Source organism: Mastigoproctus giganteus, chromosome 8 (assembly GCF_048544385.1).
Source record: "Mastigoproctus giganteus isolate SK-2022 chromosome 8, ASM4854438v1, whole genome shotgun sequence".
Classification (NCBI taxonomy): Eukaryota; Metazoa; Arthropoda; class Arachnida; order Uropygi; family Thelyphonidae; genus Mastigoproctus; species Mastigoproctus giganteus.
This window is the reverse complement of record NC_143582.1, coordinates 58618789-58631522: the sequence shown is the minus strand read 5'-3', so window position 1 is coordinate 58631522 and position 12734 is coordinate 58618789. Positions and strand designations below refer to the sequence as shown.

General features: G+C 36.9%; 2 protein-coding genes across 4 annotated transcripts in view; one reads left to right on the top strand and one right to left on the bottom strand.

Moving 5' to 3' along the window:
• LOC150081555 (four and a half LIM domains protein 2-like) overlaps positions 1-12734 on the top strand; it is a 337841-nt gene that overhangs the window by 133981 nt on the left and 191126 nt on the right. For 2 of the 3 annotated variants that reach the window (XM_090380115.1, XM_090380116.1), the window contains exon 2: positions 444-529. In XM_090380115.1, the coding sequence (XP_090236241.1) occupies positions 444-529 (86 nt within the window). Of the gene's footprint in view, positions 1-443; positions 530-4450; positions 4521-12734 lie in introns of those variants that run through there. The other variant, XM_090380117.1, reaches the window with a different exon arrangement.
• Eaf6 (chromatin modification-related protein EAF6/MEAF6) overlaps positions 1-12734 on the bottom strand; it is a 425780-nt gene that overhangs the window by 314289 nt on the left and 98757 nt on the right. The window lies entirely within an intron of this gene.

The window sequence follows — 12734 nt, the reverse complement described above, 5'->3', positions numbered from 1 at the left end:
TACGTTCTGCTCTAGAAAATGCTGTTGTTGACCAAAATGGAGAACAGATTGAACAATTGTAGCGCTGTTCGAGTGATTTGTATTGCCACAGCGCCGTATAGTGACAAATTTTGTAACAATTTTTTTCCCAATAAATAGCGAGTGCATTCTTTATTGTACCTGTTGTCCAAATTTCTCTTCAGTACGAGCCTTAGAACTCGCTCCAGAGCCCTCTACATAGGGATTCCCTAATTTTAACAATCCTGTATATCTAACGATGCCAGACGTAAGGAACAAATAAATCGTTGTACTATAAACGAGATCCAGAATATATCTGGTTCTCGCTGGCAGAAACATGGAAATTGAAGAAAAAGAATATATATAAAACATTTATTATACAATATAATATATGCTTAATAAAATAATTCCAATTTCTATCAGTAAAGTTTGCATTCTGTATTTAGGGAGTTCTAGTACTGGAAGTAGATGAAGGGCAGCCATGCCTCAGTTGTCGAGACAGATGTCCTGGATTCAGTCCTCACATGTGGAGGTGAGTTCATTTCCTATTTCTTTGAACTGCTCCTTTATAACTTTCTAAACACTTTTATAAAATTATTTATCCCATTTAACAAGACTACCTCAGAATTTTTTTTCTGTCATATGGGAAATGGCATTGATGATCCAGCTGATGTAAGGGTCCAGCTGATCCAGTACTGATGATCCAGCTGAGTGGAATGGGCACTTTGCATCGATCTTTAGATTAAATGAAATGAAATGAAAGTAGCTTCATACAAGAAGAAACTGTGCTACTGAAATTGAGCACTGAAAGCTCGTGAGAGCGGGCATTACAAAGGATTTGTTTACTAAAAACACATTTGAGCCTGAAGGCAAAATCCACCCGGTAGATTGTATTTAACTGATTATTTTAACGACAAGGAAATGACTCCTTGGTCAATTTAAGCCCATTTTATTAACCATTGAGGTTAATAAAAAGGGCTTAATTTGACCGAGGAGTGATTTCATGGGCAGGATGAGCGTAAATGTATCGCTCAACCATAAAGGTGGTTCCTAGAATGAAATGAGTAACTACATAATGGTCAATCTGTAGTTCAGTGGTAGGAGAAATCATAGAGGTAATTATTGAGAATGCAATACAAGGTTAACCAGATGGAAATCGTTTTCTAGAGAACTCAGCACGATTTTGTAACGGGAAAATCTTAACCCTCATTATTAACTATTATTCTGATCACTCGTCAGAGAGATAAAGTAAATAATATTGACATTGCTTATTTGGACTTTCGCAAAACATTTGACTTGGTCCTGTACGAAAGACAACTATATAAAGTATATATAAAACACAGGTTGGCCATTTTATTAGGATCATGTTGGCTTTTAACTATAGGCAAGAAGTTAAACAAAAATATGTAAATCAAGGAAGTAACATGCGTGACGTACGTAGGAAAGCGTTGTAAAGCCGTATGGTCAGACTAGTGCCTAGACCAGTTCAGCGACAATGAGGACTGATATGATCTATACGAATGGTTAGGTGCTCCAGGGAACCTAATAATTATACTTGATCATCCGCACCAGGTGCCACAGAGCAGATGATCAAGTGTAATCGTTACTAAACGGCGGAACAATTAACCGCTGAATGCTAAAATATCGAACGATGTATCCGCGTATCAATACCCAGACCATGAGAAGAACCCTAAAGCAAATGCATTACTGGAGTAGGAGAACACGAAAGTCACTGATCTCGGAGGCCAGTGGGAAAATAGTTACGTTGATGGAAGGAACGCGAAGGACGGACGCCGAAGAATTGGATGCGTCACGTGATCTGATGATTCCCGATTTATGCTTTTTCAGCATATCTGGAAAAGTGTAAATATAGAGGTTACCAGACGAGTCACTGAAACTATCCTGCTGTGTACTGACAGCTTAGGTTGTTGGAGGACGTAATGGTGTGGATTATATTTACGTGGCATTCCCTCTGCCGCCCGATTCGACGGAGGGCACCGTGAACGCCGGAGCATATCCGAGTATCGTTATGGACCAGGTATTCCGGAATGTCGAACATTCCCTATAGATAGGGATAATTTCAAGATAATAATACAACATTAACCGAGCCAAATGTGCAAAAGAGTGATTTGAGGAATCCGAGGAAGATATAAAGCATCTGACATAACCAGCCCAATCCAATTTAGTATCTGTAGAATGAATTGAAACAGCATATCTTTCAGAAAAATCGACTGCCAACGTTAGTTCATAAAATGAAGACAGTTTTGCTACATGAATGGTCCAATATTCAATGTGTCACTTTTCGACATTTTACTGATTCCTTGGGACTTGTGTTAGAGCAGTGATTCATACCAACGTTATTTCAACATGCTATTAATTCACAAGCCTAATATAATGACTAGGCAGTGAATAAGCTGGAACATATTGGGCTGATCCTTAGATGAATAACGGAATGCCTACACGATGCCTACAGAAGGCAGAGAGTTGTAATTAATCGTTGCTCTTCAAAATTGGCTAGGCTTAGAAGTGGGATTACTAAAGGATTGGTGTTCCAACCGCTTCTGTTTCTGATATTCTTAAACGATATTCATTAAAGGCTACGTGATATGATATTAAAATTTGCAGATGGTATAAAGATTCGGCGGATGGTTAAAAACTGCCAAGCAGCAGTCTTTCACAATGACTTTTATATGCTTCAGAGATAGACTAATAAACGGAAACTACGTTTTAATGTTGCAAAAAAGTAAACCTTTTACAGCATTATATCAGCCCAAAAAAAAAAAAAAAAAAAAAACGATTATATTTAGGCCACCCATAATTTCTTATTATTTTAATAATAAATTATGGGTGGCCATTAATTTGCAGGCATAGCACATATACATGCCCGTATATGTGTTATGCCTGTAAATTGCGTGTGTTCTCTGGTCGATTTACCTGTTTTGTTGGGCGAAAAACCCTCAGTTTCTGGGGAAACTGACCTTGCTATCTACGCCTAAGACCGACTAACTCAGCCAAAGAGTGAACAAGCTCATTAACGTTCCTCGCGTCACCGACCAGATTCGAACCCGGCCTTTTCCACCCGGTATGGGAAGGACGGTGACGATACCACTGTGCTACCGTGTAGACTATATCAGCTCAAAAGTAACATATATCTCGATAGGGTTGAATTAAAATGGCAGAGGAAGAAGGAGATTTGGGGATTACTATACAGGCCAGTGTAAAGTTCGCTATGTAGTGCATACGTGCGGAAAGTAGAATCCTGTTTTATGGTGTCCTTTAGTTCATTTGTCGAGCGATTGCCTGTAGCGACAGAGAGAGAGAGAGAGAGAGAGAGAGAGAGAGAGAGAGAGAGAGAGCTCATATGAGGAGAGATTTCGAATACGTCAGCTAAATAACTGGCTGACGGAATCTGATTGAGATTTATAAAGCTCTGAGGGGAAAAACAGCAAAGTAAGCTTTAACATCTCATTTTCTACCACACATCTGTTTTAATTGCTGCTCTCCCGCCTTTAGATGGATGGGCAGCAACTAAGAAATGACTAGAAAGAAAGACACTAAGCGATGGCAAATAATGACTGTATTCCTGGGAATAGAAGGATAGAAGAACAGAAAGACACAAATTTTAAATAGTCACTTTAAATAGAATAGTGTCTTCCGCCTATAAGGCTGAGCCCTACACAGCAGTATAGTGAGGTCTGGGTTGGAGTCCCGTCATAGACTGGAGGAATTTCTAAAGTTCTCTGCAATCAAGGCTGTAGTTAATCGATTACAGGCAGAGGAAGTAGAGCTTTCTCACTGATTTACTCTGGATTTTTCAGCCCGCACAATCTGAAAATCAGCCCGTGGACACGCAATTGTATAGACATAATTCACAATGATGCAATATGGTATAAGTTGCTGATGCACCTAAAAACAACAACAACAACTATAAGGCTGAATACAGTCCACTACACATATTGTAATTTCAGTGATTTAAACCATTTGCAAGTAAACCTTGGATTTAACTGCAGGTGTAAGAGCTCATTCGTTTAAATTTTAATGTCTAAGTAAAGTGAAAATAAAGTCGGCAACCATTTTTATTGGAAACGAGGCCATAGAGGTTATTCTCGCTGCTAGAGAATTCGTATATTCCAGCGTGTTAAAGGATTAGCACAACTGTCTGGTGAAATATATTTCTCTCTACAAGCATACTTCATTCGCTCTACCAGTTCGTAGGAAATGCATTTAGAACACAGGTCAACGCTCATGTTCACTGTAAGAAAAAGTGCCTATTTTTATGTCCGGACGTCTATCGTCTCTGTAACATAGCCCTCTGCAAGGGTTTCGTATCCGACGACGAACACTGTGCTCTAGGCCCACTGCCAAACGCTATGTAGTCAGTGCCTAAGAACTTAACGCAATGATTGTTCTGTGTTAGGCAGCTCTACTACAAGAAGACGCTACAGGCAACAGCTGAAACACTTTTTTTATAAAAAAATAATGAATTCTTTAGTTAAAGTTGGAAGAAGACGAAAGAAAAAGCAGTAAGTTATAGAAAAGAAAGACTTTTAGAGAGATTTTCTTCAGTTGTATTCAGATTGTATTAATAAGTATTAATTTAAGAAGGTGCTTCCTGAATGCGAGATTTTCTGATTTTTTTTTAACGGCCAAGTGATCAAATAAAATCAAACTGAATTTAGCATGCAACATTTTAAAACAGTTCATCAAGAAAATTCAGTCACTGGATTTTTCTTTTGAAGGGGCAGAGCAATAAGAGTTCAAATTATGCACAACAATTTGTGTTTTACATTAAGTTTATCGCTTTTTCGCTTCCTACACTCTGTAGCTAAGTTTGTGGCTAGACAACTGTTTACTTTGACTATAGCTCCACAGGCCAGTCTGGAGATTTCGGATTTCGAATTGGCATGAGTAGGAAAGATAAGGTATATTTAAAGCACACAAAAGTTTTAAAAACTAAAAAGTGGTATCTAACATCAAATTAAAGAGATTCCAACTTTCCTTTTCCGAAGTGAGCGCATTTAACCACCTCAGAAGACGGGTCAACGCTCATGTTCACTGTCACTGACCTAGCAAAGCCCAAGAACATATGAAAAGGATGAAAGACAAATGAAATCTTTCAAAAATGGGTTGAAATTAATTTTCCATTCCCTTATTTCTAGGAAGAACAACCGGTAGGAATTCGTTCTAATCGATAACGGAGTAGCAGTGTAGAAATTTGTTCATTCAGCACTGAAAAGAGACAGTCTGGATCAGTTTTTATAGAATGCTAAAAAAACAGCCAATTTCTTATGTTCAAACTGAAATTACTGAATTTCTTCTCCTGAAGCTCTTTAAATAAATCCCTCACGAATAATAATTAAGGAGAGCGAAGACAGAATTTCAGTCATTCTAATTACACGGCACAAAACGAGAAGCTAGTCATTTGAGAAAGAACATAGTGGTTGAACTTAAATGTTTAATGATGAAACATGATAATTAAATATGTAACTATTGTTGCCTAACTCCCTTTTGTGTCAATACCTAGATCACAGATAGTACTTGATATCGAACAACCATTGAAATGTATCAATCTTGTGTGTCAACACAAATTCAAATTTGAACTCCTCCGTGAAAATGCACGTTAATCGTAAATCAAATCTGTTTACGTTATCCGATGCATGCTTTTAAACTAGGATGCCATTCAGAGTCACAACTTTTCTTGTAATGTCACTGACCTATCAACATTGAAAACGTGAGCATGCGCCAAAGCTATAAAGAGAAATCTCTCTTTGCTTATATTTATTTCGATATTTTTGAAACCTTTATTTGAGATTTAAGAGTATACAAGAAGATAGCTAGTAAATGTCATTTTATAATAAAGTACCAAATTGCTGGAAGACAAGGCCAACCTCAACTTATTCACAAAGTAACTTTAAATACTGTAGTGGCTAATAACGAATTCATACAATGATAACCGACAGAGCGAGTATATGGCAGGGTTTAATATGAAAATTCACAATTATCCGTGGGAAGGGGGTGAAAATGAGACTTAGCTCATTCTCCCATACGTGGTAAAGGTAAAGCGAGCAGATGTCCTTGCGCCTTAAATTAAGTTAGTCGGATACTAACGTCAGACAATATATGAGCTTAACAGGAAAAGCGACAACAGAAACAAGACTGAATGAACTGGAACATCTTCGGGATGTCTAAGACATTCTGAATCATACACATGAAGTGATAAACTGAGCGCTGTTTATAGGCTATATACGGTTCACTCTGAACACAGCAATAAACTCAACGAATTAGCAGTGAATAATTCAACACGTGAGTATCATATTACATAAGTTACACATATAGGAAGATTACAATGTGTACATCATAAACGATCCATGATATATTAAACAGTGTCACTTTACCACAGAGTAATTTCAATAGTTAAAGAGTACAACTTAATTACTAATACACCATGATTTATCATGCAAAGACTAGCAAGTATGGGACTGCATAAATTCTTTATACAGAATTTATGCAGTCCCATACTACATAAATTCTGTACAAAAATTATTATACTGTATAAATTCTGTACAAAAATTATTAGAGTGTATAAATTCTGTAAACAATTATTAGAGTGTATAAATTCTGTAAACAATTATTAGAGTGTATAAATTCTGTACAAAAATTATACAGTTTGCTATGCCCAACTTTTCCATGATGTATGACACAATACATTATGCTATGAAAAGTAATGACACTAAGAATATATAAAACAACAGTTTATGGGTCGTATTTTTAAATGTTAAAGGACGATGTCCTAAGCTCTTTTAAAATATGCTTCAAAAATAAACTGAAACAAAAATATAACAATTTTGAGTGAAATTGTTATATTTTTGTTATATTCTTATAAAAATGCTTATTATTATTATAACTTTTCTCCTTTTTATGAGATTTTTCCCGCCCGTGACGGGTATTGCTACCAAATGGATGAGGTGGTTGGTTGTGTCCGGTTACTATTATTATTATTATTGTTGTTATATTATTTCTTCCTGATGGGAGTTCCACTCCGTGACAGGTACTGGTACCAAGTGCACAGGGTGTTGTTATGTCTAGTGTTACTGTTGGTCGAGGACCTCTCTGACTGTCCTACAGGTATAATGTTAACTTTTTTCTGTGGCACTCAAAATTGTTATATATTTTTGTTTCAGTACTGCGACTTTCTGGATTTCCTTGTATGCGTTCTCTGGGAGACCTATTGCTGCTAGGCTGTTTATGTAGGGTCTTTGGCTAAGTTTTGCAAGGGTGCTTGCTTTATTTCTTGTATCTTTGTTTCCAGGGCTTAAGGTTGAGGTTAATGTGCAATATCGATCTCAACCTTGTATTCAGTGTGTTCGTCTGGTTCAAGTCTCCAATGCGCCTTAAACCATACAAAAAAAACAAAAAAAAAAAAAACAGCAATTTATCCTAGTTCTGCGAACTGTCTCTTGGGTCAGCTCATTTAAGTGTGCCTTTGGAATTTCCTCTCACTATCCGTTTAAACTGTTGAGAGATAATCTGTGAATCATTAATGGTGAGCTAACGGTAATGCAAGCATCAATCCTAAACTAGATTTTAGATCGCAGGCTCTAGTTGTATTTATAAAAATTAATTGTTCATTGTTATTACTTTTAAAAGCGTTTTCAATATATTTCATTTTGTATATTTTTATTTTCTTTAATATTTTTAGCTCGGTTGTTGATGTTTTAATTGGAATACGTTTTATTACTTCGTTTACCTTACCACAGACTGTTTCTAACTGCTAGTTTAAATGTATGCGCATTCATGTTATGTACATATATGAGAACTAGTACCCTAGTATGTTATTATTAAAACAGAAAAGTCTGTGATGTGGGTTTTGACATATATTAATCCGTATTTTATTACAGATTAAGAAATATCCAAAACTGAGCACTGCTTACACCAGTGGCTTTTCTCCGCAGAACCCTCGATTCCGCAAAGGAATCCTAGAGGCTCTGCAAATTTTCTGTTGATATCTTTACCATGATTTTCTAATTTAATTTTAGTGTTTTAGTTTATTGTTAATTATTACTATTAATAATTAACAATATTATTAATAATAATAATTATTATTATCAGCAGATTTAGATTTGCAAAAGGAGTCCGTTAAAATCAGTGTTAGAATAAAGTTATATTATTAATATAACTTTAACTATTAATATAAGATAACTGTCGAACCGCTCACGCGATATGTTAAACTGCGTAGTACGCAAGCAAATCGCAACACGCAACTTAGATAAATTTTAGAAACGTACAATGTCTATACAGATAACTATACACAAAAATATGCTTTGACTTACGTTGCTGTTGTGCGCCTACAACTCGTGTCTGTTGAGAACAGATGTCAAATCAGTAAACATTATTTATTATGATTGTTTTTTTTAAATACTTGCAACCTGAAACGTTATCCATATTAACCTGAAATGTTGTCCCTATAATAAGTCTTACTTATAAAACAGAACGTTATACGTAGATATAAGAGATAGGTTTTTTAGTCCGAACAGTGTGAACGATTATTTCCTGTTCATCAGTCAATTTTATAACACCCAATAAAATAGACACAAATCCAAAAGGAAATAATTCACGCAATAAGGTAGCTAATAAAATTGAAACTTAATAAACTTGAAAAAAAAAAAAAAAAAAAAACTAACGAAATATGTACGTAATATGAAATCTTCGGGTAACTTCTAAATAAAATGCTACCATTGGAAAGAACTAGACGTTTCATTTTTGTCAAGGCAACAGAACATTCACCCACAAATGGGTTGGCAAGTGCTATGATTTATTCTTTTGCCTGCTTTACCGGTGTCTACAGAAAAAGTTGGTTCATCACACTCCCCACCTTACAGACAATTTGTAGTTCATATAAGAAGCGCAGGAGGAAATTATTCTTAGCTTTACAAACAAGAATATTGTTAAAAATTATAAGAACAGAGTTAAAGGTGTAGCCGCCCATTGGTCCATTGTTCTGACCGCAGAACTACCTACGCGTGGAGCGACCCACCCCATCGCACCCCAACAGTAGGGGCTACACTTTTAAGTTTCTTCTTCTAATTTTATTTAAATTTTAAGAACAACCTTAGCTTTAAGAACAATATTCTAGTCGATACTGACCAGACAGGAAATGCAATTTAAAATTACTTCAAGTCAGCTTATATGGAAAAAGAAAAAAGAAATTCTTTTCTCTTTTTTCCTTTTCCATATAAGCTAAAAACACAAGAACTCCAATGAGACGATATATCTCCTTGACTGGCTAAAGCTGTCACAAACTGAAATGAAATCTTCAGAGTGGACCAGCATAACAAGTGGGGGTAAGTCCAGCTCGGTGTTATATCCCTATCTATTTCTATTTTCACAAATAATAATAACGATCAGAGTATCCAAGGGAATCTATCTGTCGAAGCTTGCTAATGATTTAAACGTCGGAATATTGGTTAACAATCCGAATAGGCCATGTTACTTCAAAAAGACTTGCATCGCTTGCATTTACAGTGGCGGACAAAAAAAAACTGCATCGTCTTAAAAAAAAAAGTAACATTTGTAGCAAAATGTATAAGATATTGTTTGATTACAGTCATTTTGTTTGTCGCAAAGCAAAGGTATTGCGTCAGATAACGCTTCTATTTCTTCAGACAGTAATTACAAGGTATTGCATCAGCTGTTTCTATAAATACGGCGTTGGAAGGATATATACGCTCATTAGTATCCTGTTTTGCGGAGGTGTAAGCATTCAACGAGCACTAGCATGGCGATTACGAAGGCATAGCCGTTTCAAATATCGATCTTGGGAAGGCGTAGTCAACAGTATCCCGGGTGCTGAAATTAAAGCGTGAAACCGGTGATCTGAAGAGAAGACCTGGATCAGGTCGTAAGAGAGTGACTACGCCTTCCCAAGATCGATATTTGAAACGGCTATGCCTTCGTAATCGCCATGCTAGTGCTCCTGATCTAAAACTGGACTTTGAGATGGCCTCTGGTGTTGAAACAAGTGCACTAACTATCCAAAGACGGCTTTCGGAATGTGGTCTGCATGCCTATCAGCCCAAGAAGAAGCCTTTGATGACCTAACAAATGAGGAAGAAGCCACTTGCTTGGACTAAAACGCATGTTTCATGGACAATAGAGCAATGAGACACCGTTATCTTTTCTGACGAATCGAAATTCAACCTGCATGGCTCGGATGGGAAGCGATATGTCAGAAGACGAAAATCGGAGGCATACCATCCTGACTGTATAACACCAACTGTAAAGTTCCCCGCCGGTCAGATGGTCTGGGGATGCATAACAAGAAAAGGGGTGGGGCGAATTAAGTTTATTAACGGAACGGTGAATGCAGAAACCTACACTGCTATCTTGGAGGAGTGCCTGAAACCCGTTATTAGGGATCACCTCACAGACGTCCAAAACTGCATTTTTCAACAGGACTCGGCACCTTGCCACACAGAAAAATTGGTAAGTTTTATGCTATTTAGATTTAATGACGAGTTTGTCTTCTTGTCTCACAAGGCTTAAAACATACTTACACCAATGTTTTCCCTCGTTTTTCTCCCTTAAGGTGCAGTCATACCTCATAAATGCTGGCATTACAGTGTTGGATTGGCCCGGCAACAGTGCAGATTTGAACCCTATCGAAAATTGCTGGTACATAATGCCGTCTAAAATTGCTCAGAAGAAGCCAAGTAAGATTCAGCTGCAGGAGAGCATTGTAAGTGTGTGGTACCACGAAATTGGGCAACTGTATATCCAGAAGTTGATTAACTCTATGCCAAATCGTTGCAAGGCTGTAATTGCAGCTCGAGGAGGAACAACAAAATATTGAGGGCTTATTTTGCTGATTTACAGTGCATAATACTATTACGTTAACTTGTCATTTCAGTTTGTATACGTAAATGCAATAAAATATATGTTTGGTTGGCATGCATTTGCATGATTTCTCATATTTCCATTAATTACGCATTTTACCCTTTGGGAAGATATTTATGGCAATTAGGTATGTCAGATGCAGTTATATATCCCATCTAACAAATGCATTTCAAACATTTCTGCAACCCACAATGCAGCGCAAAACACATTATTGGCAAAATTCACAAGTGATGCAGTTTTATTTTATTTTATTTTTATTTTTTTTTTGTCCGTCACTGTATAGTCCGAAACATGGACATGGCAACTAAAATTTGATACTTCTAAACATGAGGTTATACATTTGGGGAAAATAAATCCTGGAATACCGTATAAGTTAGGGGGAGAGGAGTTAAGGGTGTTTTAAGACACAAAAAAAAAAAAAAAGAAACATAGAACTTCTGGAGAAGATTCAAAAAGAAGGCAAAACCGATGCCCATATGAAGAAAGCCTTAACATGTATGCAATACAAAGTTTGACAACTAGATATCTAAAGGCAGGTCTGACTGAAGTTTATAAAGCACTGAAGGGGTTGAGTGGATTGATTGTGAAAGGTGTATTCTCCCTGCAGGTGAACAAAAACCAGAGGACGCAAATATAAAATCTCCGGAATAACAGAAGACTGGATCTCATGAGGTTCACTTACGGTCAGCGGATTGTCGAACAATGGAATAAATTGCTCCCAGTGTGACAGAGGCAGTGACTCTGGCTAAATTCAAAGCAGAATTAGATGGTTACCTTGTATGAATGGAGCAGTTATGAATATTTTGCTTTATCTCATTATTTTATTTTATAGCGGTATTATTTTTTTAAAATTATTTATTTCTTCTTTTGGCTGATGCAAAAAAGGTCCCCTCCATGTATCATTTAGACTTGTCAATTCTAGATCGTTCTGCTCATTACATTAGTGTCAGTTCATCAGGCACAGCGACCCACCAGTGGACTGCTGCAAATTTTGATTGACGTTATCACTAATTATTCATTTGTTACATAATATAAAACAATACATTTTACTTTCTAAAAATTGTGAGGGAACTGATCCTGACAGAAGCAACGTGAAACATGCAACAAAGTGCATGGAATGAGATGAATCGCCCTTTATCATCTGGCGATGAGAATCACCGGCGGGTTTTTAAAATTGACACTTGTTTAGAACAAAAGTTAGCGCTAATTAAGCGCAAAATTACGCTAACCCTCATTTTAGAGTCATGTACATCAAAATGAAGATAAAAAAAAAGCTTTATCGTGAGAATGGTCCGAATTTTGTAGAGATGCATACGCCCGTTTATAACTGTACGATTGCCGATCGATCCGCTCTCGTGGGTAGCACAGCAGGTTGGATCGCCGTCCTCCCCACACCGGGTGGAAAAGACCTGAGTTCAGGTCCCATCGATGGCGGGAGGAATTTTTATGGGCCTTTTTCACACCGTGGCTAAGTTAGTATGTCCCAGGTGAGGATAGCATGGTTTGTTTTTCTTCCAGAAACTCGGTTTTTTCATACAACGAACAGAAAATCTAGCTCAGAACACACGCAGTTTACAGACAATATAGACAATATACATACCTTGGATTTATCAACGTTAAACCTTAATTTCCACGTTAGACAAAACTGGACAGATGGACAGTCCATCTGTCTAATTTTTATAGGTCTTGTTGAAGTAGTACGGCTTTATTCCTGTCGTAAATCACGTGCCAACCTTAGAATAATCTGCAAACTCAGACAATAAGCTTGATATGCTTAATCAATATCGTTAATACATATTGAAAACAGTAAGGACCCAGCACTGAATCTTGAGGGATTCCACAAA